This window comes from Telopea speciosissima, chromosome 5 (genome assembly GCF_018873765.1).
Source record: "Telopea speciosissima isolate NSW1024214 ecotype Mountain lineage chromosome 5, Tspe_v1, whole genome shotgun sequence".
NCBI lineage: Eukaryota > Viridiplantae > Streptophyta > Magnoliopsida > Proteales > Proteaceae > Telopea > Telopea speciosissima.
The window spans coordinates 25,829,815-25,856,742 of record NC_057920.1 but is presented as its reverse complement, the minus strand read 5'-3'; the positions used below and the strand labels follow the sequence as shown (position 1 = coordinate 25,856,742).

The following is a 26,928-nucleotide window of genomic DNA, read 5'->3' as shown; positions in this document are numbered from 1 at the left end:
ATACCCTTCCACTGTTTTCTTGGAATTCTGACTAGATTTAACACCCTGGTCTGTCATGCCTGTTAAGCTGACTGAGATAGCAATCTTGAGAGAACTGCAAGGTTCAGTTGCCTAAAAAAGGCCACTCAACCAGGTTATTACTTATTAGCCTGATCGGATTTTGGGTAAATAAAAAACAGATTCCTCTATAAAAACCTCACTCAATTCTAGTTAATTATCTGATTGATATTTAATTTCAGTGAACTATTATTTCACTGTTCAGTCCCTTATATCTCTACACTTGATAACCTAATAAGAATAGGGGCCTGAACCAGCAACTATTAGATTTCTAAATTCCTTAACTATTATTAGTATTTTTGTGGCCGCATTACCAATACATGGAAAATCCTTGACCCTTCCAAGGACATGGTGAGTTTCATGGACCATACACATCATCAGACAGTGTGTCTACCCTTTTTCACTCCTGGGCAGACTTTTAATGGAGAATAAATTTACTATATTACCAGATGTTTCAAATGGTGTTGTTTTGTGTTGGATACTAGTATTTCAATGTAAAAATTTCACCTAGGGTACTTTAAACACTTGGCACTAAAATCCCGAGAACCAAATAGGTAAGCACTAAAGCTAGTATAACAAAACGTTATACTGTAAGCATGCCAAGTAAGTATTAGAACAATTTACTAAAGAAATGGATTTCTTTTTTGGTATTATATTGTAACAGATAATAAGCAACTTCTTCTTTGGACTTCTTTTTTTTTTTAGGGGGGTGGGGGGGGGGGTGGATAACAAAAACTAAAAAATTTAAAACATAGACATACAAAAATAGCCAAACAGCTAGTAGTCACTTTCAAAAGGGCACAGCTACAGCAGCCCTGGCCACCAAAAATGTCAGGGCTTTTTTTGCAAGTAAAAAACCACAGTAAAGAGGACAAGCAGTGATAAATGCTCGTAGAGAGTTGTAAGTTTTTCAACTTGTAGTCTTACAAAAGCATAACTGCACAAAATGGAGTCCCAAGATAACATGATAGATAGGACACAACCATATGCCGTTAAATACCTGCATTGGGGGAAAATTTTCCGTTGCAGACGACCCCATACCTTCAAACCTGTTTCTCCAATTCAGAAGAAAAGCAAAAGAAAAATTATAAATTAATATTCATCAGATAAACTAAACCCAGGTGAGACTGCCACTTAATTTTTAAAAAAAATTTAAAAATTCTTCCTACCATCCACATATAAAGTCATAACCATTCAAATAAACCACAACGTTGCCAATGTTAGGGGCATAGATTTACAGGATTTAAAAAACTTCTAGTTATGGAAACGATGAGGGAAGAACAGTAGAACATTAGAACCCTAGTTTCTTATCGTTTCCATAACTACAAGTTTTTTAATGATTAGTGGAAGCAATGAGAGAAGGGATTCTTTGAGGCATTGGCAATCATGAGTTATTAACCTTTCGCCGGAATCTGTCACCGATTCTGATGAAGTGACGACGAAGAAAATAGAGGTTTGAGAGAGAAAGAGAGAGAGCTTTTGAACTTCTGAGCTGTTCCCGTCTGTGCTACGAAAAGGAACCTTCGAGGGTTTTGGAGCCAAAGTTGAATTGACCAAACCGTAACTGTTCTTGAACAATATTACGTTTTCAAGTCCTTATATGTTCTTTTTTTGGGTAGAAAGTCCTTATATGTTAGGCCGCTTATCGAGGACATCTCATATTTATCCTCTTTTTTTTTTTAATGAGAAAAGATATATGTTTAAAATAATAAAAAATATCAAACTGAAAGAGAGAGTTTTTTTTTTTTTTTTTTTTTTTGATGAAAAAAGAAAGAAATATATTAATATAACGATGGCAAATTACTACACCGGTCATACATACAAGGGTAGGATCCTATCATCAGTTATATTTCGGAAACAAATATCTTTTGCCATGTCCAAAATTTGTAAAAAAGAGGTTAAGAGTTTCATAGGGCCAAGGAGATTGGGATGGAGTTGGAAGAAGTCTAGGCAATGAATGGTCAGAACACCAAACTTCTTTCAGCTTCACACCTCTCTTTGACGTCAAAATTAATCCATTAATTATCCCAGTCAGCTCTGGTTTCAAAACATAGGGATTTTTTATGTAACCTGCAATAACCAAAATGAATTTGCCATCTATCAAAATGCCAAAGGCCCAACCCGAAGGATTTAGGTCTCTGGATTCACCCCCTGCACATAACAAAACAGGAAAATCTAAAATGGGTAAATCTGGCAAAGAAGAGAAAAACAAGTCCTCCTTATCATCATCAGTTACAAGTGGGGATGAAAAAGGATTGGGGGAAATATGGAGATCTTGCAGCCACAAATTAACCTTTCTCAACAGTGTTAGAGGGTTAGGTTTGACATCTTTAAAACAAACATTGTTTCTAACTTCCCAAATATAGTAACAAGTAATAATTAAAACTGAAAAAAACCATTGAAGAGAAAATTTGTCAAGCCTTCGCGAGAGGAAGGTCGAAATGCAGAATTATTCCAAAGGAGAGGTGATAAATTCAGTCTTCAATCCCAAAGGATCAGCTACCCAGATATGTTTAACCCAATCACATAACAAGAAGATATGCCAGATTGTCTCAGTACTAGAGCCACAGAGAGAATAAAGGGGGTCAATCTAAATCCATTTCAAAACAAAATCCTTAACTGGAATCTTTGCATTTAATACACGCCAAAAAAATATTTTCAATTTCGGATGCAGGTTGAGCTTCCAAAAAAACTTCCACCAATTACAAGAAGAGAAATCATGAATAGTGGTAAGAGAATTAAGATAGTTGGCCGCTCTCTTGGTATTAAACCTACCATCCTTGGCTAGGGAGCACCACTAGGAATCACAACAGTCAGAAGTAGGGATGAGCGAAATTGCCTGAGCAAAAGCAGGGATAGCAAGTCTCAATTTATCACAATCTCATAAGAGGTTATGGGAGAGAAAAAGGCACACCTTCTCCGGATGGGTCCTATGGGAAGAATCATCTCATCCTTGCCCGAACCAACCTTCCTAAGCAACCCAGGCATTTCGGTACAACTCCAAGTAATGCAATCCCGAAATGCCTGGGTTGGATCCCAATGTGGCAATGCACAAGTTAGCAATATCTCCTGAAATTTTGCCAATCAAACAGCCACAGTGCAAGTTCCACCCTGAGTTAGCGGAGCGTAAAAAAGAAGAAGTACAAAAGTTGAATGATGCCGGCTTCATTTGAGAAGAAAAGTATCCAGACTGGTTGGCCAACATTGTACCCATAAAGAAAAAGAATGGGCAGATCCGAGTCTGTATTGACAGAGTCGCCAAGGATAGTAAATCCAGGTGCAATTGGAATCCATGGGTCCAACCAGAAGTAGGTGTCCAAACCATTCCTAATTCTCCTAAAGGTAAAGGATTTAAGGGTTCCAATGATTTTAGTGATATTGTTCCATGTCCAGGATCCCTTTCTAGCCCTAGTTTTAGGATCGAATAGAGAGGTATTGGGAAAGTAACAGGCCTTTAGAACTCGAGCCCAAAGAGAGTTATCAGAGGTCAAAAGTCTCCAACCCAGTTTTAAGAGCAGAGCCTCATTGTGAATTCTAGCTCGGTTAAAACCAAGCCCCCCCCCCCCTTCATTCAGGGGCCGACAAAGGTTCTTCCAAGAAATCAATGAGGTTTTCTTGTGACCCTTAGTGCCACCATTTTAAAAATTGAGGCAAATAGAATCAATTTTCCTACAAATAAATTTTGGAAAGTAGAAACAGTTCATGAGGTAGGCAGGCACAGAACTAAGGACAGATTTAATTAACACCGTACCCCTCGTCCTGCAATAGAGAGAAGGTTAGATTTCTAACAAGATAATCTTGAATTCATCCTATTGATCAGAGGGTTAAAGCATTTGGCTCGAGATCTGTGAGGGAATAAGTTTGTTCCCAGATAGACAGTCTCCTTAGGCATATCCGAAATGCCTAAAATAGAGCAAAGGTGGGTTCTTTCCTACATAGGAACATTTTTGCTGAATTGGATACCACTTTTTGAGAAATTAATCTCCTGCCCTGAAAGATCAGAAAATAAATCAAGGATAGCTTTAATTGTTAACAGATCCTCAGGCAAAGCTTTGCAAAAGATTAGAATATCATCAGCAAATAACAGGTGAGAAATTTCAGGGGCGTTCCTAGCAACTTTTATCCCCTTAAACAAGTTCAAATCCCTATAAATAGACATGAGTCAAGAAAGCACTTCCATAGCCGTAATAAAGAGATAAGGACTAAGAGGGCATCCCTGCCGAATTCCCCTAGAGCCATTAAACAGACCAAACGGGCTCCCATTAAGCTTAATCGAGAAAGAAGGGGTGGAAATGAGGGTTTTGATCAACTCACACCTTCTATCCCCAAAACCAAGGAATTTGAAAATAGAGAGAATAAACGGCCATTCAATCCTATCATAAGCTTTGGACATGTCAATAACCCATCTTACCTCTTTTGTGGTTAAGAAAGTGGAAGATCTCATGCGCAATGATTGTATTGTCAGAAATCTTTCTACCTGTCACAATGGCAGCTTGGCAGGGAGAAATAACAAAGGTAGGAAGGCCTTGAGCCTGTTAGCCACAATTTTTGCAACAATTTTGCATTCACTACATCATTATGCTTAGCCTAGAGTCGATCATGTTTAGGTTATTTAGGCCTTTGAGTCCTTTATTTTACATTCCTGTATACTAACCTTCGCCTTGCATCCGAACCTCCATGTATGTGTTCCCGCCACTCCTCCTTGTACTTTACTTTCTTGCACTTTTACCTGCATTTTATCAAAGCATGTCATTCGTTCCTTAATGCATAGTAATAGAAGACTGGCAAATCCGGGCGGACTAGGGTGCCTAATACCTTCCCCGGACCGTAACTTGACCCGTTCCCAAACCAACAGATCATTTGTCCCCAAATGGACTTTTTATGAGAGTCATTACATTTACATCATGGGTCCTAGACCCTCCTCTAGGTGGGTACTCCAACATACATGTCACCCCTTCTCTCTTCTCCCACCAAAGAGGGATGAGGTGGAGGACATGTGGCGACCCCCGCCATGCAGTCATTGTCCTCACAAAATGCTGGAATGGTTCCATTCCGTCCTAAAGGGTTAATTCGTTCTTCCTTTGCCTAAACATGTTTGCCCTTCCACTCACGAATGGAAGAGGGCATGTCTTCTAAGATGGAAATAGCCTTAGACCTGTGGTGAAAATTATACTAGTTGCGGTGTGTTCCATGCGCAACAAGCAGGAAGTAATTCATAAACAATGCCAATAAGGGTCTACGGTTCAACCTAGTATAGAGGAGGAGGAACCCACACAACCACTTCCAAGCATTGGGCATTAATTGAGCAGGAACAACATGGTAGTGACGAAGAAGGCGTGTCACAAAATCACTAAGAGGAAAATGAAAATCAGCCCTAAAAGTGTCCTCATACAAGCAAATCTCTCCATCTCGCGCATCACAAGGCCTATCACTCTCCTCAAGAACTCTAAGATGAATGGTCTCAGGTATTAAATATCTTAGGAAAAGAAAGAGGATACTATATTCATCTAAATTGTAGGATACTTGAGTTACCCCTATCCCTGACATAAAATCCACCCTTGCCGGATGACGACGCCATAGAGTCCCTCCTGAAGCATTTTTCGGAATCTTAGAACTAGAAGAGCGACTATGTGAAGACATAGTGGAAATAAGAAGGGAACTTACTGGTTGAAGATAGATTGCTCTCCGAAAACACCACCACAAAAAGCCTTAAAATTGAAGTTGCAAAAAATTGGTAAACTTTTGGAGAAGAAGGTAAAAGAGATGAAAAAGGAAAATTCGGTCTTACGCCGAGAAAGTATAAATAAATGTTAAGAGGGAAAGTTAAAATCCAAGCAACGGTTCAAATCAGGATAACTTTTCATTTACTGTGGGCAAGATCCATGTGCCAATGTCACGATTCAAAGCCACGCAAAGCTGTCCCATCAGACTTAGGGCATGAAGCTTCTCTAAACATACCATCATAGGGAAAGTTAAAATCCAAGCAACGGTTCCAATCAGGATAACTTTTCATTTACTGTGGGCAAGATCCATGTGCCAATGTCACGATTCAAAGCCACGCAAAGCTGTCCCATCAGACTTAGGGCATGAAGCTTCTCTAAACATACCATCATTGGGCACGACTCCCCAAGAAATATTTTGAAAGCTCGAGTTATGTATGATGGCATGTAATGAAGTAATAAATGCATCGCATACTCTGCGAGGTGCCATCCCATGCAATGAGTAAAATAAAGAAAAGAGAGGGAAAACAACACTTCCTCAAAATGATTGAAAATCATGTGTGGTGACATTCTAGATGAGATGCATGACTACAAAGACTATCCTCCCTTAGCCCAGATCTAGCCTAAGGGAGTGGGGGGCAAATGATGTGGACAATTATCCACCACCAATCAACATGCGCCACGTGGTATGCCCACAAAGAAGCGTATAAATATTAGGGGTGTAAATGAATAGCCGAAATCCGTTTCCGTATTCGTGTCCATATCCGTTTAGCACTATCCGAATCCGTTCGAAAGCTAAACGGATGCTGATACGGATAGGCTATAGCTATCCGAAATGCTATATTTACATGTAAACGGATAAAATATCCGATCATTATCCATTTAGCACTATCCGAATCCATCCGATAGCTAATCGGATGCGGATGCGGATATAGCACTATCCGAGCAGAATCCGATCCGTTTACAGCCCTAATAAATATAACCCCGTGCACAATCGGGACTCTCCACGAAAAGGAAGCAAATCCAATTGGATATCATAGATAATTGGTAACTTATTCTATTCCTATTATAACTTATGCATATCTAAAGAATCTCGAAGAAGAAAGGAAACAATCTACTGACCCAAGGATTCTAATCCTACCAGAACTCGAATCTTGGGCACAAATGGGGACATATCCCATGAACCATATAAATACCACGCTCCAGGAGAGAGATAAACCATTCTGAACTGCTCTTCTATCCCCCATTGAATACTCTGATCAATATATTGACTTGATTGTTGGAGAGTGTCCCCCAAAAGACCTACTCTGGGCCTTAACCCTTTTTGTTTCAAGTCTCATGGATTGTTTGTGAAGAAGAAGATAGTTTCTACCAGAAACACAAAAGTATCATCATTCATTCATAATGTAATTCCATTAGTACCAAAGTACTTTCATTCCATATGTGGTGGGTCGTATATTGGCATCAATGCCCGTCGGCATATGTCTTTTACTTTTTTTTTTCCTTTCTTTTGAAAACATATATATAAACATACATATTCATTTATAAAACATAGTCATTCATTTTAAAGTAACATCACATTCAAGATCAATAGGGTGAATCATAAAATCCAAGCAATAAACTAAGTATCAACCTTAAAAAATCCAACTTAACTTTCAATCCTAACGCTCACACCAAATTCAAGTGTTGGTTTTCAAGAGTTTTTAAAGTCGCCTACAACGACGGCCCCTCATAATACTTTGACCTTCCAAAAAGTTTTGAAACTTCAAGGACCACCTTTTTTGTGAAATCAAAGAGAAAACTCTAAGGAAGTTACAAGGATGGAATCAAAGCTTGATAACTCATTTTAGAAAAGAAATCATAATAAAATCAATCACCTTCCCTCTATCCTACTTTGCATGTTCCCATTTCAAATTGCTTGCATCCGACCATGATGACATTAGGAAAGTTGCATCAAATTCATATTGGGGAGATTTAGACAAAGATCAAAGATCAATTGGATCTCATGGTCCCGGCTCTGCCGTTCCATGCAAAAAGGGGGCCTAGGCCTTCGAGACTCTTGGTTGCAAAATCAGACTCTCCTTGCAAAAGCAACATGGCGGCTTTGGTTTTCATCTGAATCCTTCTCTTCAAGCTTTATCAAGTCTATTAACTTTCCCACATCTGATTTCCTCCATGAAAATTAGGTCGCCTACCATCTTGGCCATGGCATAGCCTTCTTGAAGGAACAAAAGTGCTCAATCTGGTCTCATTTGGCAAGTAGGAAATGGTGAAAAAATTGACATCTGGTCAAGCAATTTATCCCTTCTCTTCCAGGTTTCAAGGTTTAACACCAAAAACCAAATGGTTGCCCTTTTATCTGGGTCTCTGATCTCATTGACCATCAGAATAGCAAATGGAGATATGATATTCTTGACCAGATCTTTCACCAATCGGATAAAGCAACTCTCCTCCAAATTCATTTAAGCCTTTTTCCATCAAAATACCAAGTAGTCTTGGGTGCTTCAGTTATTATCTTGTCAATAAAGTCAGCATATCATTTCTTATCAAATCAAAAGCAAGCCGTTGAATACCAAAGAGCATCATCCTCCAATATTCATGAATGGATCCAAGTTCCATACTTTATTTGAAAACAAATCTAGTATACCTGTACTCTTCTTATCAGAATAATATTCCAGTGTATCCTTCATTGTGGGGATAGTGCTCTATATATAATAAATGTCTTACAAGGATAGAATACAAATGTAGAGAATGGTAACCAACCTATACAAGGAAAGAAATATTGAGAGGATTGATTGATTCAATCAAGAGGTGATTGACTCAATCAATATATACAAGGTAAGATGGTTGGTGAGATTGGTACATGATAAGGTGGTTGGTGAGGTTGATTCAAATTCAAATACAATAATCCAAACATGGAGAGCTATGACTGTTTGGAGCTGACTGTGCACAGTGTATGTTGATACACCCCCTCAAGCTGAAGGTGGCGGTTCCCGTATCTTCAGCTTGTCACGAAGGAAGATACGGGCACTGGAGAGGCCTTTAGTAAATATATCGGCGAGTTGGTTCTTGCTAGAGATGAATTGGACCTAGAGAGCTTTTGTGGCCACCTTATCGTGCACAAAATGGAAGTCAATCTCCATGTGTTTCGTGTGGGTGTGAAACATGGGATTGGCCGATAAATACGTGGCTCCAATATTGTCGCACCATAAAATTGGCGGTTTATGGAGAGGTATGCCTAATTCGCCAAAAAGAGAGGTCAGCCACATGAGTTTTGCAGATGCATCAGCTAGGGCTTTGTATTCAACCTCTGTGGAAGACCGGGCCACTATTTTTTATTTCTTTGAAGTCCAAGAGATGATATTTGGGCTAAGAAAAACAACATATCCCCCAGTAGATTTTTGATCACCACTTCCTGCCTAATCGGCATCTGTAAATGCTTGTAGGGCAATATTGGTGGATCGAGTAATAAATATGCCATGAGACTGGGTGTGCTTGAGGTAGCACAAAATGCGCTTGACATGTGTCCAATGTTGATCTGTAGGGGCATGCATAAATTGACAGGCTTGGTTCACAGAATAAGCAACATCAAGTCTAGTCAAAGTTATATATTGAAGAGCCCCCACAATTGACCAGTACCAGGTGGGATCTTTCATAGGTTCACCCCCTGTAACTGATAGACCTGTAGTGGTAGCCATGGGTGTCAAAATGGGCTTGCAATCCGCCATTCCTGCCCATTGAAGGAGATCATTTATGTAGCGGGATTGGGAGAGAAGTATGCCCCCTGCAGTACGAACTACTTCTACTCCCAAAAAGAAGTGCAGGGGTCCCAAATCTTTGATGGAAAAGGATGTACTCAGCTGTTGGATCAAAGTGGTTACATGAGCATCCTGACTGCTGGTGACTATAATGTCATCTACATAAATCAACACATAGGTAGTAACAGCTCTGTGGTGATAAATAAAAAGTGAGGGGTTTGTTTTGGATGCAACAGACCTTGATTGAAGGAGGAACTGAGAGAGACGACTGAACCATGCCCAGGGTGCCTGTTTGAGGCCATACAGGGACTTGTGTAGGCGGCAAACATAATTTGGGTAAAATTTATCTTCAAACCCAGGTAGCTGGGACATAAAAACCTCTTCAGTGAGGATGCCATGCAAGAATGCATTTTGGACATCGAGTTGGCAGATGGTCCAGTCATGAGATAAAGCTAAAGATAGCACTGTGCGTATAGTAGTGGGCTTTACCACAGGGCTAAATGTTTCTGTGTAGTCTAAGCCCGGTAGCTGGTGAAATCCTTTGGCCAGTAGGTGGGCCTTGTATCGTTTCAGTGTGCCATTGTCCTTCCTTTTGACTTTGTATATCCACTTGCAACCAACAATGTGACCATGGGGGGCGAGGGAACCAGTGTCCAAGTGTGATTGCGCAAAAGCACATTGAACTCAGTGGTCATGGCGCTATGCCATTCGGGTACCTTGTTTGCTGGTGTGAAGCAAGTGGGTTCAGGTAAGAGGAGTGAAGGGGTGGTGTTGAGGGCAGTGGGAGGGTGGCGGCGAAGGGTCATAAGATGAGAGTGGAAGGGATCATTGGTGGATCGGCTATGGTTGGGGGTACGGATTGGGTTGGTGGAGCGGGTAATGTTGAGGGTGCGGATGTGGTGGGTGGATCGGCTATGGTGGATGAGGGCTAGTACAGGGAATGGAGAGAGCCTGTTTTAGGTGGTGGAGTGGAATCGGAGGAGGTTGAAGGAGATAGTGGTGTGGGTGATGGTGAAGGAGAGTGTAATGGTGTGGGTAATGGTGCGGGTGATGATGAAGGAGAGGGCAATGGGGTGGGTAGGAGGGGGGAATATGGATTGTTGGGAGGTGATGGGGAGGGTGGGGAATGGTGGATTTGGTGGAAGAGGGGGGGTGATGTGTTACCGTATTTGGTGCGGCAGCCCATGGTACAGTTGATAATGGTAATGTTGGGGGAGAACTGAGAATTGATTAAGAGCGAAATGGAAAACTGGATTCGTCAAAACGGACATGGCGGGCTATGCGAAGCTTGTTAGATTGGAGATCAAGACATTGATAGCTAGTATGGGAATTACTGTACCCAAGGAAAACACAAGGGGAGGAGCGAAACTCCAATTTATGTTTATTATATGGCCATAGAAAAGGAAAGCAAGAACACCCAAATATTTTCAAAATTTTGTAATTTGGGTCCTTTTTATAGACCAATTGAAAGGGAGTTTGTTTAGAGATAACCCGGAATGGCATCCGATTTATAAGGAAAACAACTGTTTCAAAGGCAAAATCACAAAAGTGGTAGGGAACTGACCCATGAGCAAGAAGGGTAAGTCCAGTTTTGACAATACGGTGGTGTCATCTTTCAACCGACCCTTGTTGCTCATGGGTATGCGGACATGCAACTCTGGGTTGAATTCCAAATGGTTCAAAGAAACGGGTTAAGGATCTAAATTCGCCACCCCAATCCGTTTGAACAGCTTTGATTGGTCTAGAGAATTATTTCTCCACTAGGGCTTTGAATTTAGTGAAAGTGGCCAGAACATCAGATTTCCTAGCCAAGGGGTAGAACCAGATGTATTTGCTGTAGTCATCCACAAATATCACATAGTAGCGATTGCCAGAAAAGGAAAAATTTGGGGTAGGATCCCACACATCACTAAAGACTAATTCCAAGGGAAAGCTGCTCCTTGAAGATGTTCCAGAAAGAGATAAATGGCGGGCCTTACCAAGTTGGTAGGCATTACAAAAATTATTGGATTAAGTTTGAAAGATGGGTAAATTATTGGTTATGATGACAGAGCGCACAATTTGTTCTGTTGGATGTCCCAGGCGATGATGCCAACCCAATATAGAAGTACATTCAGCAATGAGTGTAGAGGGTGGATGGACGGTGGAAAGGGTGTAGAGCCCCCCCGTACTCGATCCGCTCAGAAGTGTAGTCCTAGTAGTCCAATCCTTAGCAAAAAAAATTAGAAGGATGAAATTCAAAAAAGACATTATTATCTGAAGCAAATTTTTGAACAAACAATAATGACTTTTTTAAAGATGGCACATGTAAAATATTAGATAATGAAAATGAATGGGAAGGAGTAGAAAATGAGGAGTGGCCTGTGTGAGAAATGGGAAGGGTCTTACCACTACCAACCTGTACCTGTGAGTTGCCAGAATACGGATCATAAGATGCTAGTTGTTGTAGATTAGGGGTCACATGGTGGGACGCCCTAGTATCAGGAAACCAGGTGGAGGGTGTGGGAGAAAATGTTACACCGTAGGGGGTGGCATGGGACGATGGGAGGGTGGAGCATAGGAGTGGGTAAAATAGGCTGATGGTGGGGTTGGGTAAGGCGAAGGGTTGGTACCAGTATTTGGGTTCCCAGTTCTGTAAAAACATTGGTCAACTGTGTGATTAGTCCGATGACAATAAGTACAATAGAAACGACCATAATGGCCACCACCACGTTCACCCCGACCATGACCACGGCCTCGATTGCCCCTACCGCGACCACCGTGGGTGGAAGATGATGAGGGCGTAGTAGAAGGGGACCCCTTCTGAGCCATATTGGCAGAAGGTGCTGGCTCAAAAGTGGGCTCGGTCAGGCTGAGTTGCTTCAATGAATGTTTGACAGTAAATTCATGGCTAACAAGTAAGCCTTGGAGATCATTGTAAGAGATAGGTTCAGGCCGTCCCATGCGGGTGGGAATCAGATTCTGAAATTCCAGTCGTAGACATTTGAAAATCCCAATATTAAAATCTTCTGTGGACACTGGTTTGCCAGCAAAGGCAAGTTCATCCGCTATGTTCTTAGCATGTTGGAGAAATGTAGATACAGGCTCATCAGCCTTTTGGGATAAGTCAAGAAGGGCCATACGGAGGGAGAGAACACTAGTGGTTGAGGCTAAACCATATGCAAGATGCAAAGCATTCCAGATGTCACGGCTAGTGTCTTTCCCAACCGCAACATGGAGAGCATCCTCGGACAAGGAGGCGATCAAGAGACTCATAATGGCATTGTCTTGTTTATGCCATGTACGAGCATCATCGACATCCGAGAGGCAGGGAAGGGTGCCATCGATATGACCAAACAAGTCTTGGCCACGAAGAAATGGAACAACTTGAGTTTTCCAAAAGATGAAGTTCTTATTAGTGAGTTTGAGAGTGATGGAGTGGTGTGCACCTGGATTGGTGGCTGGGTTGGTCATTGAGTTTTCTCCCATTTGAAAAATAAAGAAGGTAGTGTGGAAGGAGAAAAAAAAGAAAGAGAGATGAGATGGGAAGAGTGAATCTCGTTGGAGTTATTGGCTCAATGATACCATATCAGAATAATATTCCAGCCTATCCTCCATTGTGGGGATAGTGCTCGATATATAAAATGTCTTACAAGGATAGAATACAAATGCAGAGAATGGTAACCAACCTATACAAGGAAAGAAATATTGAGAGGATTGATTGATTCAATCAAGAGGTGATTGACTCAATCAATATGTACAAGGTAAGATGGTTGGTGAGATTGATACATGATAAGGTGGTTGGTGAGGTTGATTCAAATTCAAATACAATAATCCAAACATGGAGAGCTGTGACCGTTTGGAGTTGACTGTGCACAATGTATGCGACTGTGCACAGTGTATGTTGATACTTCCCAAGCTCAAATATTTCCTTTAGAGAGCATATGCGCAAGGCTTGGCTTCAAGCAAGGGTCTTCAAAAACATCAAATTCCAATTGATTCAACATGTCGTCAGTGTGGAACAATGAAAGAATCAATCGACCATAGTATTCTTAAATGCCCCTTTGCTAAGCCAGTATGGCTTGGGAGTTCACTATCCTACTCTACCTCGATAGATCTAAAAGGTTGGGATCATATTTTCTCTATTAACAAGCAGAGAGCTAGCGAGGGTTTATCACTTTCATCTTTCATTTGTTGGTATCTCTGGATAGCTAGAAATGACTTTTCTTTTAACTCTAAAAATGGGTCCCCAACTGAGGTTATTTGGATAGCAAGATGACTTTTCTCTGAATCCCAGAAGATCTGTCCAAAGTCACAATACTTTCATCCTTCAATAGCTCCAACTTCCGGCTCAATTTTTGGAGGCCTTCTCCCTCCAGAGTTATTAAGATAGATTATGATGTATATACCTCAAGTTATGAACTCGAAAGGAATCATCATCATCTTTCAAGACCACTTAGGTGTCCAAATCTGCTGTATTTATGAGCCTTGCCTCCTTGAACCTGTCATCCAAGGTGAAGCAATTGTAATATGGAAAGCCTTGTCTCTCACATACTCTGCAACATTCTGAATATTCAAATAGAATCTGATAATCAAGAGGCAATTTAGTTTTTCAAAGGGGGCTCATCCACTCCACTCCCTTTATATGTGCAATAGTCCTCCAAGATGCTAAACATCTTTGTTCTATTTTTCAGTGGTGTTTCTTTCCATTATGTTCCATGGGTAATAAACAATATTGCTGTCTCCTTGACCCGAAGGGCTTGGTCAATTACGTGTGTGACAAGATGGCTTATCACCACCCCTTGGCTCCATGATCTCCGTAAGTTGATGGTTCTACAAGTTCTTCTCATCAATAAATTCCTTTCTTGCAAAAAAAAGGAAAAAGAACACTACCTTGTCGCGTGGCTCCTGTGCCTAGACACAAGAGTACATAAAATTACAACCCTACACCCCATGAAATAAAAGATTGTATCTATGTTGATGTATGTGTCCACTCTCATTAACCCTTACTGTGCAGGTGCTACACAATCGGACGAGGATCTCTTGCAAAAAAAAAAAAAAGAGGAAGAAGTTCTCTATGGGGTGTGGCCCTTATGCTTGACACAGAGGGGGTAAAATGACCTCCCCACCCCTTTGAATGGTGGTAATGATTACCCACATGATGCTGTCATACGCGTAGGGGCCACGCCCTCCCCGCAGAGAACTCTTCCCTCCCCCCCAAAAAAAATAGTTGTACCTACAAGAATATAATGGTGAGTCCGAATAAAATCTTTTTCGGGTATGTGGGAGTGATGTGTGTTCTAAAAAAAGATTTTATTCAAACTTACCATTATATTCGGGTGTGTGCGTGTGGTGTGGTGTGTGTTGTGTATATCTATTGTTACACGGTCTTAAAGGTCGGCTAAACTTTTGGGATTGGTGTGTGGTTTGTGTGATTACACTTTCATCCCAAAAAAAAAAATCCTTTTTCGGTTAAGGTAAAGCTGATTGTGTGAATCAAATTCTTACCAACTCGTGTGTTACTTGCACGTTAAATTATTCAGCGAAAAATGTTCATTTCATTATAAAAATATAAAAAAGGGATAATTTCTTAGATGCACTAGATAAGAACTAAAATTACAAGATAAGTAAATTTCAAATTTGTTTTACACCAATTAATTTTAATCTTAAAAAGATTTACTTAATCCCCATAGTTAGTTATTGGTCATGCCACCTAAGAAGAAAATAAAATCAAACTTCCAAAATTACCCCAACCCTCATTTCTCACTTATTTCTCATTTTTTTTCTTCAAAACCTCAATTCACGTTTATGATTGTTGAGTTAGAAATCTGCGTAATCCAAATCCACCATTTCATTCTAAAAAAAATAACAGTTTTAATTCACAATGGGAAAAATAAGCGGGAAGAGTAATAAATATAAACTGAAATGGGGGAAAACAAGCGGGATGACGCAAACCACTATCTCTACCTTAGTGCGTTTCTTCTTCTTTTCGATTGTTTATGTATATTGGAGATGGGCTTGAGGCCCAACTGGTCCGCCCACATGGGGCAGGCTGGCCAAGCCAAAAATGAGAGAGAGAGAGGGACGGTCACTTAAGTGACCGATCCCTCCTCTGATTGGCCAATCGCAGGGTTTAGCCTATATATATACATAAGGCATAAACCCTAGGTGCATTAATTGATTAGATCTCTCCCTCCTTTCAAGTCCTACGCATCCTAGGGTTTCCATCGTTGCCTAGGGTTTTATGATGTGGAGTTCTCTGAGGAGAAGCCTGTAGAGATCGCGTTGTGCTCGTAACTGCAAGCCGCCTTCGATCTTCCTTTCTGCTGCAATTCCATTCGGCTCAGGCAATCCCTAAACCCATGTGATTAATGGAATATTCATATGCCCATAGTGGTATCAGAAGTGATTAGGGCTTGTTGTTCGCAGTTTCTTTTTTGGGAGAGAAATATGTTTTCTTTACTTCTTCCTTTCCCCCTCTCGATCGCCTCCCCATTGGCCGCGCGGCCTTGGCGCATGGCGCGATGGCAGTGCGACTACTACTACTGCCATGTGCAAGGTGCGAATCAGCCAAGGGCTAGCCGCATGTGGCAAAGGCAGCAGCCTGCCTCGGCCAGCAGCTGGCACGATCGCACGCAGCCAGCAGTGGCCGTGGACTGCGGGTGTTTTTTTTATAAAAAAAAATAAAAACGATGAAAGGAGAAGAAAGAAGTAAAAAAAAAAAATTTATGGTTGATGTGACTGTGAGTAATGATGTGTTTTTTTTGAAAAAATAGTGATTGTTGTGATGATTAAAAGCAATCATGATGCATGATGTTAATTATTACACTTCTGATATTTGTTTTTGAAAAGTCAAATTAGCATACTTGCTCACTGTTGAGCAGTTTAAAAAAAAAAAAAAAACTTGCAGACATATTATTTTGTTTGTCCGCGCCGTGAATCATTTTTTTTAAGGGTTTTTTTGGGGGGAAGGAGATGGGTGAAGTGGGGATTCCTTCACCCACCCCCTTACCTTTTTTCCCTAATGGGCTTATATGTGATATGATTTTATTGTATGCATATGCTTTATTTTTGTTTGTTATGCATTGGGGATTATTATTAAGTTGGTTATTATATGGTTTCTTGATCTAGGGATAAATCATATTTTTTTTATATGTATGTCATTTGATATATGCATTGTTTATGATTTGTTCTTGTGGCCCCTAACAAATTTTGGGGATCTTCCCTGTAGGGTTTCTTGTTATTGGGGGGTATTTTATTTATTTCATGTGCACCCCCCATTAGTGAGAAATCATTTTGTGAGATCCATGGGAGAAAAATGGGAGATAGGGTGTTGTCCCAAATCATCCCATATTTTTCCCATGTGTATTGGAGATCGCCCAGGGCCACTTTGCTAATAAACAAACATGTGATCCCCCCATTGTGGTACAGATCGGTTTGACGCTGCCATTAGGGTATCACTGTCAAACACCCCATCCCATGCACACCTTGGTTTTATTATTTTTATATCTTTATGGGATGGATTTGGTACTTAAAAGTGACGTGTTTATTTGGATAGATGTACGCTAGAGTTAGTGCCTGGAAGTGATACAAAGTGCAGTACTCGCCGGTAGTTTGTAGTAGGATCTTGAATGTAAAGAACCGGTTGTAATTTTAATATTTTTTTAGAAGCCATGTATTGGGAGCTATTGCACTGCGTATCACAACCACGTACCGACTCGACATATCACTTTGAGTACCAAATTTGGGTCTCTTGTGTGAGTCCCTTGCACACCTGTGTGTATGGCACATTAAATTGTGGTTAGGAGACTCTTGTTTTTTCTCCTACTTTCGTTCAAAATTAGTTAAAGTTATACGTCCCCAGACCCACACATTGTGAGATTTGATTACCAGCTTAGCGAAGTTTTTGGTCTCACCGTGTGGGGAAGGGTACCATTAATTTTAGTTAGGATTTCTTAAATAATTTGCGAATTTATGGATGTATACTAAATGTCCTCCCTTGCACATTGTAGTGATTGCCTCTAAGAGTGTTGTTGCCGACCTTAACCAAGGTAACAAGTTGGATGGCACCAACTATGACCTGTGGCACAGAAAGGCCAAGTTCTTGCTAAATGAGCAAGATTACCTAGACCTCCTGACCACTGAAATTGGCCTACCCGAAGTGGGTACTACCGCCCGTCACCGTGAAGAAAAAGAGGATTACGACAATTAGTTTAAGAGAGATCATAGTGCGTGCTTTCTTATGTTAAGCACGATGCACGATGATCTCATCGGTTAGTATGAGAAGTGCGAGACTGCCAAGTCCATGTGGGACCAGGTAAGGCTTGACTATGGTGGTACATCCATGACCAGACTTAGGTTCATGATCTTGAAGTTTGAGATGTACCGTAAGGACCCCAAGCACATTATGGTTGAACACCTCAGGGTCGTGAAAGTCATGATCCAAAAATTAGACGATGCTGGGGTACACCTTACCGATGAGCAGCAAGTACAGGCCGTCATTAGGACATTGCCTAATTCCTGGGGGCAAATGAAGATAGTTTTGACACATAATGACACTGTCAAAACATTTAATGACATTGCCGCTTATGTGGAACTAGAGGCGGAGCGCCTAGAGGCGACCCAATCACATGCCCTTGTCGTCCAAGCTGGGCAGCGCAAGAATGGGTCTAAGCGCAAGAGATAGAGAAACATTGGGAATCAGGATTAAGCTCAGAAAGCTGCGTCAACTGGGCGTAAGACCACCAAGCGTCGATGTGGCAAACGAGGTGGAAAGAAAGATTTCAGAAAGGTCAAGTGTTGTAACTGCCAGAAGATGGGGCACTTCGCTCATGACTGCACTGAAGCGAAGCAGGTACCATTTCTGCCTCTCTCTATGTACTTTTGTATGTACACACGTTTTGGTTACCCAAACCCAATCTGATTAGATTGTGGATATAGGTGCAACAAGACACATAGCGCGAGATCGAGGAGGGTTCGTAGATTATAGAAAGATTCCGGATGGCGCCCAAAGTATCTACATGGGGAATGGCACTAGTGAAGCAGTTCAAGGAGTTGGTACCTACCAGCTCACCTTGCACACTGGGCGTATCTTGCTATTTCATGATGTGCTATACGCACCAGAAATCCAGCATAATCTACTTTCAGTTACTGCATTATTGACTTTAGGATATTCCTTTATTTTTTATGATGACTCTTTTGAGATTCATTTGGATGGTAGTAGTTTTGGATATTGTAGACTTGAGAATGGTTTTGTTAAATTAGATTTAATAATTCCTGTTGTTTCCTCTTCATCTTTTGTAATTGATTCTAATACTAGTCCAGATTTAGTTACATGGCATGCTAGACTAGGACACATAGGTCGAGATAGGATGGGACGGCTAGCTCGAGAAGGCCTTCTTGGCTCACTCGCTAAAGTCAACCTACTGACATGTGAGGCCTGTTTAGCGGGTAAGGCCCACCGGAAGCCCTTTGGAAAGGCTAAATGGGCAACCCAGACCCTAGAGCTTGTCCATTCGGACATCTGTGGACCAATGAACATGAAGGCATGTCATGGTGCTTCCTATTTTCTCACCTTTATCGATGATTATTCATGGTATGGTTATGTGTATCTGATCGCTCACCGCTATGAAGTGCTAGATTGCTTCAAACGCTTTGTAGCAGAGGTTGAGAATCAACAAGGCAAGATGTTAAAAACTCTGCACACTGACCGAGGATGCGAGTATTTGTCTGATCAATTTAAAGAGATGTGTGAGGAAAAAAGGAATCACTAGGCAACTGACTATTCCCCACACTCCATAGCAAAATGGTGTAGCAGAGCGGAGGAATAGGATGCTCTTAGATATGGTTAGATCGATGATGACGCAAGCCAACCTCCCAATATCTTTCTGGGGGGATGCTATGTTGACCGCTACCTACGTCCTTAACCGCGTGCCACCACTGTCACTTCCCTCCACTCCCTATGAATTATGGAAAAGTGCAAAGCCCACTTTGGGGCATATGCGACCATGGGGATGTGCAGGATATGTTCATAGTACCTCCCATAAGTTTGGGAAACTTGGCCCTAGAGCTAAAAAGAGTATCTTTATAAGATACTTTGATACCTCGAAAGGCTATGTAGTGTACGGTGAACATCAAGATGGAGGAATGGCAGAGAGTGAGTCTCGCAATGTGGATTTTCCTGAGATCGATTTCCCTAGCATTAGTGATGCTGGCAGAGACCTTGATCTTTTTGAGATAGAGACTGATGAAAGCGTCTCACCTACTCTTGATGAGGGTGAGGAATTAAACACTCATCAAGAGATCGCCAGAGAGGGTGAGAGTGATCATCATCCCAGTGGAAGTGTGCTACCTAATGAAAGCGCACAACCCACGGGTCAAGAACCCTCTACGCATAAGAGCACACGTGAACACATTCCCTGATGTCATTTTGAGATTGAAGGGGATGCTGCCCTCGTCTGTGTCCCGAGGGATGAGGATGAGCCAGCCTCAGTGAGTGAGGCGCTCTCTTCTCCAGCTAAGGAAATGTGGCAGGCTGCTATGGAAGATGAGTTGAGTTCTATGAGTAAGAACCAAGTCTGGGAGTTAGTTGATCTTCCACCTGGGCGCAAGGCCATCGGGAATAAGTGGGTCCTAAAGGTCAAGCGAAAGGTAGATGGATCAATTGACAAGTATAAGGCACGTCTTGTGGCGAAGGGATATACCCAAAAGGAGGGTATAGACTATGATGAGACGTTCTCTCCTGTGGTGAGAATGGCCTCAATACGCCTCATTCTAGCCATTGTCGCAAGGTTGGATTTGAAACTCTACCAAATGAACATTAAAACTGCTTTTCTCAATGGAGAATTGGACGAGGAGATCTTTATGGCTCAGCCTGTGGGCTTTGAGAAGAAGGGACATGAGCGCAAAGTATATCGTCTCAAATGTTCCATCTATGGCCTTAAGCAATCATCCAGGCAGTGGTACATTAGATTTCACCATGCCATTACCACTGTGGGTTTTGACATGATTGAAGAGGACCACTGTGTGTATGTTAAATGGTCCAAGGCAGGGTTTCTTATCCTATCATTGTATGTTGACGACATCTTGCTGGTTGGGAATGACATTGAAATGATTGTCGCCACTAAAGAGTGGCTGTCCTCCACTTTTGAGATGAAGGACATGGGTGAGGCCAACTTTGTGTTGGGCATGAAGATTGTGAGGGATCGCACTAGGAGACTTCTTAGTTTATCTCAAGAGACTTACATAAAGAAAGTCCTGGAGCGGTTCCATATGAGCAACTCGAAACCCATTGACACTCCAATGGACAAGGCATACACTTTGAGCCTAGACCAATGCCCTAAGAGTGATGAAGAGAGAAACCAAATCTCCAAAATACCCTATGCAGCGGCAGTAGATAGTATGTGATGTATGCGATGATGTGCACGCGTCCAGATACTTGCTTTTTCATTGGCATGGTGAGCCGTTACCAGAGTAACCCAGGGCCAGTTCATTAGTAGGCAATTAAGAGGATACTTCGATACCTACGTGGCACTGCAGACCTCTCGCTCACCTTCAGTGGTTCAAACTTGAGACTGAGAGGCTACAATGATGCTGATTGGGCTAGTGATAGAGACGAGCGCAAGTCCACTTCAGGGTATGCGTTTATCCTGGGAGGCGGGGCTATCACTTGGAGTAGCAAGAAACAGACCTGCATCGCCTTGTCCACGATGGAGTCAGAGTACATCGCATGTTCGGCAGCTGTACAGGAGGCCGTTTGGCTCAGGAGGTTCTTGCAGAGACTTAGCGTTTCTGCTCACTTAGACGACGCTGTGCTTATACACTGTGACAGCACGGTGGCGCTTGCATTTGCGAAGGACCCCAAGTTCCATGGTAGAGCCAAGCACATTGACATACGGTATCACTACATTCGAGACATGGTAGCGCAAGGTGAAGTGGTTCTGCAGCATATCTCCATTGGCAATATGTTGGCTGATCCATTGACTAAGCCCATTGCCAGAGATGTTTTCCTAGTTCACGTTAGGAACTTGGGACTCAGGTGGATCTGATATGTATTTGCTTTGAGAACACTTTGTTTGTGATGGACATTTATCTGTATTTTTCTTACATTTATTGATAAGCATATATTTGTTTGAGTAATCTTGTGTGTGTACATTCATTGTTTGTAAAGATGTCACCAGGCATAGAATCGACACATTCACACGGGTGATTCGCCTCTGCACTGGGGTGTAGCGAGCAAGATGAGCCCATGAGCATGTGTGCTCTATGGTGCCTTAGTTAGAGCTAAGATGAGACCTTTACTAGGTCCAACTTGGAAGATACCACACTTCTAAGTAGCCTGTTAGAAGCCAGATGTGAGGTTCTAGGTAGAAACCATGAGGGTGATGGCGCTAGAGACTTAGGTTAGGCGCTTAGAGTAGCGACTAGACTAAGATCTGTCTGGCGTTTATTTATTGCGAGTGACATGCCCACCCTAGTGGGAGTTACGCCATAGCATGCATATCATACTGCATATGCTCATGATGACCGATTGTGAGAGTGACCATGGATCCCTGCTTTGTCACTGTGTGAGCCACGTGGATTATATTAATCCCACAGTACCCTTATTACCTGAGACAATGTCATGAAAAAGACACCCAATCACGCTACTTTGACGTTCTCCTTAGGATCATGGATGATGCGGTCCAGCGGGAAGCGATTGGGAAAGCTGTTGGGGATATTTGGATTAACATGAGGGGCTCAAGGAAAACCATTGGACGTTACACCTTTGTTATGTGACTCATTGCCCGGGCGACGTGTCGTATTTGTGATCGACGCAGTCATGAGTACATTACGTACCAAGGATTAACACTGCTCATCATGAGGGGTCGAGAGTGTTAGATTAGGTGTAAGTGGATCGTTTGGGGTATTTTGAGACTTTTTGGGAGTGATGTATGGTTAGATGGAAGTTTGATATAGTACTCCTACCTTGTATCATCTCGATAAGTTGCACGCGCCATTACCTGTATGGAGGATAACGCAGAATGAGATAAACTTGAATGCATAATATATGCGCCCTGTGTGGGAGAGTGGGAGATGTAAATCGGAGATGGGCCTGAGGCCCAGCTGGTCCGCCCACATGGGGCAGGCCGGCCAAGCCAAAAATGAGAGAGAGAGAGGGACGATCACTTAAGATCCCTCCTCTGATTGGCCAATCCTAGGGTTTAGCCTATATATAGACATAAGGCATAAACCCTAGGTGCATTAATTGATTAGATCTCTCCCTCCTTTCAAGTAGTGCGCATCCTAGGGTTTCCATCATTGCCTAGGGTTTTATGGTGTGGAGTTCTCTAAGGAGAAGCCTGTAGAGATCGCGTTGTGCTCGTAACTGCAAGCCGCCTTCGATCGTCCCTTCTGCTGCAATTCCATTCGGTTCAGGTAATCCCTAAACCCATGTGATTAATGGAATACTCATATGCCCACAATTGTTTTTCACTCTCATTAAGTTTCTTGATCAGAAATACTTATGTTCGAGATTGATAAGAATAACCAGAGATTTCATCTCTTTTATGAGGTGTTTATTGATACAGGTATGTTTAGATTCCGTAATGTTGATGGTGATCATTTCTAGGGCTTCAACTCTCTTGTTTTCAATTCTGATTTGTTGATTTGTTGTTCTCTCTTGTTTTAATCGAGTGCAATATAGGGAATTTCTTGTTTTAATTGAGTTTGGTTATGTAAAAAGGAAGAATAATTTGTTTTGTTTATGTATGATCCACATTCAGGGCTATAATGCTCTACTAAAAATCACCACTTTAAAGTCTTTTGGAATTTATGTCCTGCTATGATTGTGCGTGCAGTTCTTTATTTCATTTTATAAAATCTGACTTAATGCTCTCATGTTGGTCAAGTTTTCTATGATAATGATGCTGACCTCCAATTTTGGTTTCTCGGTTCCTCACTTCAAATTCTTCCACCAACAATTAATAGTGACTAGAAACTTGCTTTTTTGTTGTTACACAGAGAAGTATAGTATGGATAGAAATCTCAAACCGAAATGGGAGGAATAAAAATATAGATATCTTACTTTGGCTTCGGAAATCTGCTTGAATTTAGCCTCTGCTTCTTTTTTTTTGTTTGGACTCTTATCGGGATTGTTAAGAAAACAACACCCATAATGGCGATTTGTAGAAGAAAAACAAAAATAGAGAGAGTACACATAACGCACAACACAGAGATTTACGTGGTTCACCTCCAAAATGGAAGCTACATCCACGGCCGAGCAGTAGAACAAGTTTCACTATTTTCTCTGAAAATGTTACAAACCCTCATAACCCTATCCCAAAGAGATAAGAACATTATATAGGGAAGTCGTAACCCTTAAAAGTACATAAATGCCCCTAGCTCAAAAAATTGCCAAAAAACCTGAGCCGGACCAAAACATAACACATGGCTCAAAAATACTCATTTCGAAGATCTTGATGAGCCCAACACAACTCCACGCCTTTGCGTGGAGCCCCGCCATTTTTTGACATTCTGAGGTCGTTTCGGGGCCAAAACGACCCTCTGAAGGTCTCAACCACACTTTCTGGACCAAATCAGGCTTCACCACCAATAGGGATGCCATTTAAAACCTGTAAGACTTCTTGAGATCGTCATCCGTTATGTTCCTATTCACCTTCAAGATATTGTAGCTAGTAATCGACTCCCCCATCCCATAACTTCTATTGCAAGCAAAACCCTTAACAGATGTTGCAGAAACTCTTCCTGGTTCGACATCCAACAGGGAGCTCTGGTTTCAATTCTCAGATCTCTGTTATTCGTATAGACCTTAATGAAACGAATTTGGACTTTCTTTGGGATTAGCTAATGAATCAAATATTCGTAGAAAATATTTTCGAATCTCTTTTGGTTGTTCCTTCTAGAATGAAGTTTGTCTTAGGACTTAAACCATTGATACCTTAGAGAACTCCGGAATCCTTCCAAGTACGTATCACATTCCAGAAATTCGCCTCGATCAAAGCTCAAATTAATCCAGAGATTTTTCTAAATAAAACAGTAGCAATCAGATCACCCAAATTAATTGAAGAACCTCAAAGAACATCGACTAAAATTCTCTCTATAATCATGAGGAATGTCACCAAGAAGAATTACATAAAAAAAAATAAAACTAGCCAATCAAATTCTCCCACCAATTCTGCGTCAAAAAAAAAAAAAATCCCACCAATAATTACCCAAAAAAAATTGTTTATTGTTTTGGGTCCATAATCCTGCGAAGCTCATCTGCAGTAAACTTAACCTGCATAAATAAAATTAATTCCCCAATAAGTGGCTGAAAAAAAAAATCAGACTGGCAAATACAAACGCATTTTGGAACATTAGTAACCTAAAAAATAAAGATATTGCAAGGAGAAGTTCCTGCAAAAGTTATAAACAGAGAATAGTAATTAGCTAGAAGTCACTATCTCCCTCACCAACAAAAAAGGGGTTCCCATTTAAGATGGCCACTATCATATAATAATATGCATGATATTTTTTGAATGTTAATAGAATTTTAGATTTCCCAATTTGTTTTTCTAGTATCCAATGCAGATTTGTAGAAAAATTATTTAGTATATTTTCCTTCTTATTCCTGAACTTTCTTTAAATTTTTAGTGCTGCAGACGAATTTATAATGTCTTCAGTACATGCAATGGAACCTAGTAATAGTGTTCTTGTATTATGTACGACTGGAAGAAATACAAAAGCCAATTTTGGCACTGTGGAATATTCTGAGAATGATACATATACTTTGAGAATTGATAGGAGTTTCACGTATGATCGCTTTGTGGCTGAACTATCAACCTTGATGAGTATGGAACATCACATTTTAGGCTAAAGTATACCCTTCCTTGTGCCACATTAATAATTCTCACTCTGTCACGCTATGCGGACATATAGAACCTCATCGATTATCTGTTTGAGTCTAAAATTGTGAACATGTTCATTTACAAAGAAGATGTATTTATGCATGGGTTATCACAAATGGCAAGGTAATTTCAATGCATTTTTTAAAACTAGGTATATACAATTCATTAATGATTATGAGATTAGATGATTTCCTTAATTAAAGACAAATATTTTTGTTTCGCAAATACAGTACATCATCAGAAGAAGTGAGTCATAGGGATGGAATTGTGCAAAGATCATCGATTATGGTGAGATCTGACTAAATCAATAGGATGGCTTCATTTTGGTCCAAAGCGCTTGAAGGTGATGGTTAGATATTTGATAGTGCAGCTGATAATTGTACAAAGATCATCAATTATGGTGAGATCTGACCAAGTCAATAGGATGCCTTCATTTTGGTCCAATATGCTTGAAGGTGATGGTCAGATATTTGATAGGGCAGTTGATTTCAAGAAATCAGTTGCTAATTATGCTATTGCTCATAAATTTGGATATCGTATGAAACGGAGTGACCCAAACATGGTTAAGGCAGTGTGTGGCTTACATAGTTGTGGTTGGTATGTTTGTGCAAGTATTATTCGTAATACAGGCTATTTTCAAGTTTACAAATCCAACTTGCAACATTCTCATCCAGCTGGTTATAGCACCCAACAAAAGACAAAGGTTCCAAAGACACTAATTGCTGATGTAATACTCGATAAATTACGCGATAATCCGAAATATCATCCTGTGGAGGTTGTTCGAGATATAAGCAGGGAGTATGGTGCTAGTTATCATACCAACAAGCATGGAGATGTAGAGAGTTGGCCACAAGTTTGTTAGTTGGCTCACAAGAGGACTCTTACAAGACTATTCTATGGCTTTGTTGTAAGATTAGAGAGTCCAATCCAAGAAGTGTAGGTAAGTACGGTTTAGAACCGGATGAAAGTTTCAAAAAGCTTTTTATAGCATTTTCCTCATGTTTGCGTGGGTTCATTGAAGGTTGTAGACGTTTGCTTGTGCTTGATGGGACATTCATGACTTCAAAATATAAATGTACATTGCTTGTTGCTTCTGCATATGATGCAGATGCTGGAATGCTACCAGTTGCATTTGGTGTTGTCCCGTTTGAATCAATTGATAATTGGGAATGGTATTTGACTCAATTGATACATGCATTGCAATATGAGGTGGGAGATGAGTTCGTCTTCATATCTGATCAGCACATTGGTATTGTACAAGGCCTACAACATATCTTTCCTAGTTGTTCCCATGCTCATTGCCTACGCTACTTGAAAGAGAACATTAAAAAGTACCTAAAGGGTCGCTACAGTCAGTCGTATAAGGCAGCTATTGAAGCACAATTGGACAAGATTACATATTCACGCAAGATGCGTGATTATGAGAAAAATATGGAGGTCATGCATAGGATGAATCGTTCTGCTCATCAGTGGGTGATCCAAGCACAACCAGAAATTTGGGTGATTGCTTTATTCAAAGGAAACTGA

At 41.1% G+C, this 26,928-nt stretch overlaps 2 protein-coding genes across 2 annotated transcripts in view; one reads left to right on the top strand and one right to left on the bottom strand.

Moving 5' to 3' along the window:
* The window catches only part of LOC122662578 (26S proteasome regulatory subunit RPN13), a 53,207-nt gene extending 51,713 nt beyond the window's left edge, over positions 1-1,494 (bottom strand). The window contains exons 1-2 of the mRNA XM_043858244.1: positions 1,457-1,494; positions 1,058-1,106 (exon numbers count right to left, since the gene is read on the bottom strand). Coding sequence (XP_043714179.1) covers positions 1,058-1,096 — 39 coding nt within the window. The 5' untranslated portion in view covers positions 1,097-1,106; positions 1,457-1,494. The remainder of the gene's footprint in view (positions 1-1,057; positions 1,107-1,456) is intronic.
* Positions 1,495-21,222: 19,728 nt separating this feature from the next.
* Positions 21,223-26,928, top strand: LOC122662913. Its single transcript, XM_043858614.1, has 6 exons — positions 21,223-21,377; positions 25,148-25,319; positions 25,433-25,524; positions 25,632-25,689; positions 25,772-26,258; positions 26,423-26,928. Exons 1-6 carry the CDS (start codon positions 21,223-21,225, stop codon positions 26,926-26,928), a joined length of 1,470 nt encoding a protein of 489 aa, XP_043714549.1.